We start from the raw sequence: 9,651 nt of genomic DNA, 5'->3' as shown, positions 1-9,651 counted from the left end.
TGTTGTGTATTTATTTGGTGTTACAGTCCTGCTGTGGAGAAGACAGTGGGAAAAACAAACACAGCAATGTTCCTGTTTCTTTAAAGAACACTACACATAAATCCATGGCCACCATTGCATTTTAGGAGAATTAAATGAATAAGTTAATATTTCATTATTAATAATGAAGTACAGCCATAAACTCACAACACCGTCAACAGTAAACACAGTGGAATACACACACTGTTCGAAAAAGTAAAACAAATCATGGTTTAAGGAAATGTACCTTATTTTCAAGGAACATGTATGGTTATTTGGTATTGATTGTATGTGTTTATAATAATATGAATGACTTTTGAGAAACTTAGTACATACCTGCTGTGGGGCTTTTAAAGGATTTTCGTAAACAGTGGTTTAGTGCTCTGTGGAATGTGGGGGTTGTGGAGACCATTTGAGATTTATAACCTTGCTCACTGCAGGGGTCAGAGAGATCACAAGAGCAATGCATTACCAGTGCATGGTCAGCAAATGACTTTTTTGTAAAGAAAAATTTCATGAACTGCATGTGACTTTGGTAAATGATATAAATGGAAAGTGTCATTGACATATTAAGAATTAGTTGATGTGTGTCTGCAGCCCTCCCGCTGGTGAGATAATCTGCAGAATAAAGTTTCATTCTTATTCATTTGGCAATTAGTTTGGTGATTCAGTGTTTTTTCTTGATTTTTTTTTTTCATTGACTGAAATCACCCTTTAGTCAATGTAGGGAGAAAGGGGCGTAACTTGTAATTGATGGCTTGTTGTGATGCTTTGATCCCACTGGCTTTAATGATTCCATGACAACAGAGTTTGCTATGAAGTGTGAAAAAGTTGCAGGGGAACCAGCCGTCTGCAGTCTTGGTGGATAGGTTTGTGATTTAAGTGTGTATTAATTTATCCTTGTATCATTATTTAACCTTTTTGTAATTGTGTGATTCTTTTATTCTTGGCTTAATGATGAATTTGGCCAAAGGTTTGGCTCTACACCATGTTATTGTTAAGGCATTAGTTATAGTAAGATATTGCTCTACCAGTCTTCTACTTTGTTGCAGCTGTTTGTTTCCTAGATTAGTCCTATCTCATCTAAAATGGACCAGTGGTAAATTGTCCTTGTCCATATAAGTCACTAGCATGACTAAGCTCGTGAATCCTTCGACATTCTTTGGTACATTCAAGACCCACAACATGCTAACATACAACCTGTTAAAGGTGAAACGGTTGTCATTTCCTCTGGTCTTTATCTAACCCATAACACTGCCCATGTGATTTAAGCATATGCTATTGTCCTGATCTGGAACACATTTGACACATCAGTTGCCTGCTATCTGGCCCTGATCTGGACCAAATATTTTCCACAACACCCCTGACATCTGGCTCATATAAGGGGGACCTGTGGCTGAGTTCAGTTAGACAGACTCACCTTGAGTTAATGCCGCATTCAAGTCCACATTTGTGCCATAAGACAACTGCAGATTTGCCACATTTGGGCCAGACGTTCATTGCTATCTGGGCTGTGCAACACAGTCACAGTCTCGTGGTATGATGTTTCTTACAGAGACATGATGGTTTTTAAGACAGTAATGTATGACAGGCTGGAATTCTTCGCCTTGTATCTTTTTGTTTTGTTGTGCACTGTCAAGGGGGAAATGCCCCAAACCCTATGGATTTCCTGTTGTGAATATTGTGCTTAAAGTGCTGTTTGTTTGCTGATGAATCTGGTGGGAAACTGGCAGGTTTTGGCTCATTCTTTAACTTTCAACTTGTAACTTGTTTCAACTTTCGACATTAGTCTTTAGTCATTAGTTGTCCTATTTTGGAGGGTGTTCCAGGCATCAACTTAATAATAATAATTTTTTAAATGATTTAATCATTTTGTTTAAAAAATTTAGTGGCACGGTGGAGCAGGTAGTGTCTCTGTCACAGCTCCAGGGTCCTGGGGAGTGTGGGTTTGAGTCCCGCACCAGGTGACTGTCTGTGAGTAGTGTAGTGTGTTCTCCCTGTGTCTGCGCGGGTTTCCTCCGGGTGACTGTCTGTGAGGAGTGTGATGTGTTCTCCCTGTGTCTGCGTGGGTTTCCTCCAGGTGACTGTCTGTGAGGAGTGTGGTGTGTTCTCTCTGTGTCTGCGTGGGTTTCCTCCAGGTGACTGTCTGTGAGGAGTGTGGTGTGTTCTCCCTGTGTCTGCGTGGGTTTCCTCCAGGTGACTGTCTGTGAGGAGTGTGGTGTGTTCTCCCTGTGTCTGCGTGGGTTTCCTCCAGGTGACTGTCTGTGAGGAGTGTGGTGTGTTCTCCCTGTGTCTGCGTGGGTTTCCTCCAGGTGACTGTCTGTGAGGAGTGTGGTGTGTTCTCCCTGTGTCTGTGTGGGTTTCCTCCGGGTGACTGTCTGTGAGGAGTGTGGTGTGTTCTCCCTGTGTCTGCGTGGGTTTCCTCCGGGTGACTGTCTGTGAGGAGTGTGGTGTGTTCTTCCTGTGTCTGCGTGGGTTTCCTCCAGGTGACTGTCTGTGAGGAATGTGGTGTGTTCTTCCTGAGTCTGCGTGGGTTTCCTCCGGATGACTGTCTGTGAGGAGTGTGGTGTGTTCTCCCTGTGTCTGCGTGGGTTTCCTCCGGGTGTCTGTCTGTGAGGAGTGTGGTGTGTTCTTCCTGTGTCTGTGTGGGTTTCCTCCAGGTGCTCCAGTTTCGTTCCACTCTCCAAAAACACATATTGGTAGGTTGGAGAACACTACACATAAATCCATGGCCATCATTGCATTTTTAGGAGAATTAAATTAATAAGTTAATATTTTATTATTAATAATGAAAAACAGCCATAAACTCACAACACCGTCAACAGTAAACACAGTGGAATACACACACTGTTTGAAAAAATGAAAACAAATCATGCTTTAAGGAAATTTACTTTATTTTCAAAGAACATGTATGGTTATTTTATATTGATACTATATCATTCATTCATTATCTCTAACCACTGATCCAGTTCAGGGTTGCGGTGGAACACGGGGAAAACACACAGACCCCTTCACAGAGAGTCACCTGAAGCAGGGCTCGAAACCACAATCCTAGGACCCAGGATTTCCCCATATGTTGTGTATTTAATTTTTTTTTTCAGTCTTATGCCATTGTCATTTCAACACAATGCTAAATGTAATTGTTTTTAATATTTTGAATAAAAAGGATAAGTAAATAATTTCGTTTAAATTGTGGCAAAATATTCCTTAAATACAGAATTTATTTATTTATTTATTTATTTATTTTAACAGCACTATTATGCCCATTCTGTGGCTTTTATGTTGAAGAACGACAGACCTTTCCCCGGCAGGGGGCGTCTGCCCAGCTATGTGTTTACTTCCGCTTCCAAGTTGTGCTGCACACACAGAGGAAAGACTGTTTCTCGAAGGTAGGAAAATCTTTTTACAAATCTACAGCTGCTTTTTTGGGGTGAATTGTGAGGGCTGTCTGTTCTGAAATGGTCGTGTTTTTTTGTGTCTGCTGAATGCAGAACACAGCTGAGGTCAGGAAGAGCCGGTGTAATGTGCCGGAATAGCAGCAGAGTTAAAGGGACACAGAGACAGCACAGAACACATTAAATATATGACACATGACCCAGGGACGTACAGTAAACATTCGCCAGACGAGGCTAAGCTAATAACAGGACAACAGTGTAACAAAGCAAGAGAGGGCAAACTAGTGGTAAGATAATGACCAGAATAGTCTCAGGACAGAGAAAAGTCTCTTAGGAGCGTGTGATCATCATCGTAACAGAATATACATGTAACTGCAAATGAGCTCTGCCTTTGTTAAAGATTAAACACATTTACTAAAATAATATATCAAAGAGTAGGTAGATTCTAGAGGCATCTAGATGGTTATTTATCTCACACAAACAGTTTTATACCCTCTACACTTTCTCATATCTAGGTGTTCTTAAAATTATTCTTCCTTTATGCTTATATTTCATTATCTGTAATGATCATATTTAACCTTGATAACACAGTTTATTTCAAACTAGTGGTTCCCAAGCTTTTCCTGCAGTGCTCCTCCACCCTAAATCTAACCAACAGGAGCAAGTCTGAAAATAATACTCAAAGTGAGAGAAGCTGTGATGTGTTTTTGTTACGCCCCTCTTTGTCCCGTTCCCCTTTCAAACCTGTATTGTCTCACTGGCCCCATTATTATTTTAAAGTGACAACTATCACCCTCTGTTATCTTGTGTGTGTGTGTGTGTGTGTGTGTGTGTGTGTGTGTGTGTGTGTGTGTGTGTGTACGCGCGAGAGAAAAATGTGGACTTAATACTCACAGGAGGAAAAAGTGTACTTTTAGTATCTAGAGGAAGATGTAAGGTGAGCAATCAGACAAATGTAGTAATAAATGTGCTCCCAAAATGATAACTGCTGCCTTCAGTAAAAAGTATATATCATCCAGAACAGCGTTTTTCAACCTGTGGGACGTGGCCCCCCATTGGGCTTCAGTGGTACTGCAGGTTTCTTTTCCCTCCGTTTTGCAAAGTAAACATCTTTCCACTGTACCTCAACAAACAGATTACATGATGACACGTTTGCAAAAATAAAACATTTGTGCGTAGGACACTCACATGACTGACGAAGCTAATAATGTTAATGGGAATGAAAATGTACCCACCTTAGGTAAATGTATTAAAATCAGGGCCTTTCACAGCAAAAGATTCTGAGGCTGGATCACTTACAAGTCAAGTCGGGAACACACCCTGGAGGGGGACACACACACTCACACTTATGGACGCTTTTGAGTCGCCAGTCCACCTACGAACGTGTGTTTTTGGAACGTGAGAGGAAACAAATAAGAAAAAAACCCTAAGGTGTATTTGCTCTATTGCAGTGCCATGAGAAGCTGGTGTGAATGTATTTTATTTTTTTGGTGTGAAAGTCTGCACTGATTAATATAGAAGTGTAATGTGTGTGGCATGGAATTTACAGCATCAGGTGGGAAATGGGCTTGTTTGCTAGTGCCATAGCTGTTAGCATTTCGATTATGTTCAATCGCACAACACTCAAAGGGTTAAAAGTCACTCATAAGCTGTTTAGAAATGTTTAAACCGCTCCACAAGTGATTTCATTTACCATGATGGTTCGGAATTTAACAGTGTATTTTCAGAACTTTTTCAGTGGTGAATTTCTAGAAATTTCTATGGAGCTCCTACTGCAACCAGGCACTCTTGTTTATTTGAGTATGGTAGCAAACATATTTCAGTCACACACCATCATTTACTATTCATTTACTTCTTTGACTGCATTGGGTACTTGAAACGCAGTAGTGTTGGACTTGCATTTGCAAACTTTATCTAATTCATTTGCCATTTTTTAATCAGGAAGTATTTGACATTCTTTTTCAAGTTGATTTCCCATTGTTCTCTTCCAGAAAAGAAAAACATCACTGTGCAAGTCTTTGGAGAAAACGTCAGAGAGGGGAATATATCACAATGTTGGACTTGGAAGGCATTAAATGTGAAGATACAGTATGTGGAAGCTCCAGCGCTCGGGACACGTCCTCTTCATCTGCTCTACACACAAACGCGTCTGGCAGACAAAGAAAGAAAAGGAAAAGCAAAACAAAATCCTATGACTGCTCAGAGTGTGGAAGAGGTTTTGCTCGTAAGAACACGCTCACAAGGCACCAGCTCATTCACACAGGAGAGAAACCGTATCAATGCTCAGAGTGTGGGAAGAGTTTTAATAGAAAAGGTCATTTCCAAACCCACCAGCGCATTCACACAGGAGAGAAACCGTATCAGTGCTCCGAGTGTGGGCAGAGCTTTACTCATCAGATTGCTCTCAAAAGACACCGGCACGTTCACACAGGAGAAAAACCGTATCCATGCTCTGAGTGTGGGAAGTGTTTCAGTGAATCTCGAAATCTCAAAAATCACCAGCGCGTTCACACAGGAGAGAAACCGTATCAGTGCTCAGAGTGTGGGAAGAGTTTTACTGAACTCAGTAGTGTGAAAATACACCAGCGCATTCACACAGGAGAGAAACTGCATCAGTGCTCAGAGTGTGGGAAGAGTTTTAATAAAAAAAGTCATTTCCAAAAGCACCAGCTCATTCACACAGGAGAGAAACTGCATCAGTGCTCAGACTGTGGGAAGAGTTTTATTGACAAGCATGCTCTCCAGTCACATGAGCGCATTCACACAAGAGAGAAACCATATTCATGCTCACACTGCGGGAAGAGTTTTAAACACAAGAGTTATCTTCCAATACACCAGCGCGTTCACACTGGAGAGAAACCATATCAGTGCTCAGACTGTGGGAAGAATTTTACTTATCAGAGTTCTCTCAAAAACCACCAGTGCCTTCACACAGAAGAACATTCTGAGGGCTGAGGGTGTGGCATGAGTTCTACTTAGATTTCTATTGAAACTCACCAGTGCGTTCACCAAGAAGAGATGGAATAATGTTGTGAATTTAAAGTTAAAAAACATGTAAATATTTTACTGCATTGCAAGTTTGTTTTGTATAAACTAAGAAATAATAAAAAACCCTTTTAGTAATAAGTAAACATTGCTCTTTCTGTTGTGAGTGGCACAGTCCTTGGATTTTCAGTGTGTTCTTTCTGTATGAACCCCCCCCCCCCACCGTTCAGTGTGTTCCCTTGCCTGTTATTTTAATTTTCAAAAATTAGCTCTATTTAATCTAGTATAATGCATTTATATTATTACGTTCATTCATTATCTGTAACTGCTTATCCAATTCAGGGTCGCGGTGGGTCCAGAGCCTACCTGGAATCATTGGGCGCAAGGCGGGAAAACACCCTGGAGGGGGCACCAGTCCTTCACAGGGCAACACACACACACTTTTGAGTCGCCAATCCACCTGCAACGTGTGTTTTTGGACAGTCACCCGGAGCGGGAATCGAACCCACAACCTCCAGGCCCCTGGAGCTGTGTGACTGCGACACATGTTAAGTATTAATCATTAATTATGTATCTTTAGGAATAATTATTTCATTATTAATAATGACTTAATCTGCAGCTGGAAGAGTTACTGACCTGAATCCCTGACAATGGTGCAACTCAACTTTTTGTTTTTTTTTTCTTCAGTTTTACTTGAATGAATTTTTTGTTTGAATTTACAACAGAATGTCTTTGAATGAACTGGAAAAAAACACATTTTACTCTTGTCTCTCCTTCATAACTGAAGAATTAATTATTTCTGGACCTGTCACTACCTATCTACCCAAGTTGTGAAATACAGGGGTCCTGGGGGCAGCTAATTAATCCTTTGTACTCCATGAAGACCACAAAATATTTTATGTGGGGGTCCCGAAAAAGATATTTAAAGAACATGTTATGGTGCCAAGATTAAAATTCTCATTTGCTACAATGGATTTCTGCAACAACCAGCTTCGTCAGACTGAATTGAGAGGATTAGAATGAGCAAACATTTGTGACACCCACACAATGGAGGTGAAATCCCCGCTTGGCGCCTCTAGTGCCCCTTTCACACATGAACTTCTAGAAAAACCAAAGAGCATCGGGTCAGGAGACGTCCCGGATTCACACATGCAGCTAACAGCAGGAGGTTTTCTGCCTCAGGCGCGCTCTTGTAGCGGGAGGTAAAACATGCTTTAGGCGTGGGGCCGACACTTTGCAACGTGTGCAGGAGAAACTCCAGAATATTTCCCGTGCCATTCTCAAACACACTGACTCGGATTTTACCTGGAACATGTACTAGGGCTCGAGAAGGATAATGTCTGGGTGAGGTCCAGGAGAAATGTTGCAGATGGTTGCGTTCACACATACAGCTCCTTTGGTTAAAAAAACAAACAAACAGAATACCACCATAATATGTATGGATTACTGTGCATGTGTGAAAGGGGCATAGGTAGTTTAACCAGGTGTGGGACTTCTAGTGAGAAATCACAGTGTGTTGAGCCAGACTGTTTCTCCTCATCCTCCACGTTTAGAGTGATAGCCACTACAGGGAGAGTTTGTATTTGTGTTGGTCATTTTTGATGGCGTGGCGTCATTCATCCTCCAGACTTTGGGATAGAAGGTGAACAATCCATCAGTTCCACCATTCAACAAGCCCATCCTATAGCTCTTTCTCTGGCTTGCTTTTTTGGCTCTGCTATGTGTAGAGACTGCGCTGAGTCTTCACCTTTACAACCCAAATACATTTTTACATGTTTTCTTCTTTGTGGATCTACACAAATAGCAGCACAAGCAATAACCGCATTGAGTTGTTTGTGTGTGTCTCCTAGGAAATGCGAATCGTGTATTGTGAGATACCCAGTCTGTTAATAATCTGTCTCGAATTTAAAAGTCGTGTAGTGTCTCCAAGGCTTTACGAGTAAAAGGTCAAAACTGTAACATCTCTGAATCATGCCTTTGCAATTATGACCAAACAGTGTTACTTTTACAAGGTTCTTCCACATGAGCTTCTCACATCATTAATTACATTGTTACAATTGAAACCTGAATGAGGATCCAATAGAAAACCTGTGATTCATAATTAAAATACAATTTTAAACACAATTATAATTCCATGTTTGTTTGTCCAACTGGAACTATTGTTACAAGTTGTATACCATGCAAACCCTGAGAATGCTTTTATAAACCAATGGGAATTGAGGAAGGATTAATTCAGTGATTTGAAAAGCTTTTGATTGGGCAGTTTTACAGAGGGAATAAGTTAATTTTGTGTCTCTGGCTTTTCTTCACTGAATTCCTTTCTTGCCCCCTGCAGACCTTGTATCATAAACAGAGCCTGAAGTGTAGTTTTTATGACCCCTTCTCCAGACTTTTAGGCACCAAAGAAGAGTCATCTCAGGGGAGAATCTAAGGCTGGTGGACACTGGGGGGAGGGGGTGTGTCAAAGGTCAAATTTCTTATGAGAGAAACTAAACCATATTCATCTTTCACTGCATTTGTAACTCACATATTTATCCTTATGGTGTTATCAGGTGTATGAGGACCACACAGACGTGAGAGAATTTTGTCTTTCATTGTTAATAAATGCTCAACACTGCAGGACAATGAAGTGCATTAAGAATGCATGTGTTTCTACTGTTAGGAAAATAAGATTGAGCCTGATTATAGTAATGTGTAGCTCCCATTACATTTTGGGTAAGGCTGACTTTACTCTGTCTCCACTGCACTGCACTTTTTAGAGATTCCTCTGACATCATCATTCCTGATTAAACTAATGACTTACTTAACAACCACTTGTGACCGAGTGAAGGGAAATTTACAACACGCAGGGCAGAGGTTCACCGAGACCAGGGGCCTCAGTTATAAAGGGTGCGTACGCACAAAAACAGGTCTGAAACGTGCGTACGTACCATCTCACGCAGAAACTCTGAGTTATAAAGAAATACTTTGTGCGAAAATGAGCATAAATTTCAGCAAGGTTTGACTCATGCGGAGCCGTAAAACTTTGCGGAGAGAGCAAATTGGTGACATCATGTGGAAAAATGTGCCAGTAAATGTGTAAACCATCCTCAGACGTATCAGTCTATAACACAAAGATTAAAGAAGAATTAAGGAAGAAGAACACTCACTTGTTTAAAATAAATTTAAAAATGCAGAATATTAAGAAATAGTTATAAACTGTTTGTATTTCATTCTACTTTATTTGTGGTATTGTTTTAGCTTGTTTTATTTC

At 40.8% G+C, this 9,651-nt stretch overlaps 1 protein-coding gene across 1 annotated transcript; it reads left to right on the top strand.

Annotated features, from left to right (window-relative positions):
* The first annotated feature begins 2,489 nt into the window (after nucleotides 1-2,489).
* LOC136692053 (zinc finger protein 484-like) lies at nucleotides 2,490-6,521 on the top strand. The gene is made up of 4 exons (XM_066665118.1): nucleotides 2,490-2,717; nucleotides 2,988-3,093; nucleotides 3,271-3,407; nucleotides 5,405-6,521. The coding sequence occupies exons 3-4, from the start codon at nucleotides 3,298-3,300 to the stop codon at nucleotides 6,366-6,368; spliced, it is 1,074 nt and encodes a 357-aa protein (XP_066521215.1). The 5' UTR covers nucleotides 2,490-2,717; nucleotides 2,988-3,093; nucleotides 3,271-3,297; the 3' UTR covers nucleotides 6,369-6,521.
* Nucleotides 6,522-9,651: the final 3,130 nt, after the last annotated feature.

Source organism: Hoplias malabaricus, chromosome 3 (genome assembly GCF_029633855.1).
Source record: "Hoplias malabaricus isolate fHopMal1 chromosome 3, fHopMal1.hap1, whole genome shotgun sequence".
Lineage (NCBI taxonomy): Eukaryota > Metazoa > Chordata > Actinopteri > Characiformes > Erythrinidae > Hoplias > Hoplias malabaricus.
Note: the sequence above shows the minus strand (reverse complement) of the source record. Positions and strands in the feature narration are given on the sequence as shown.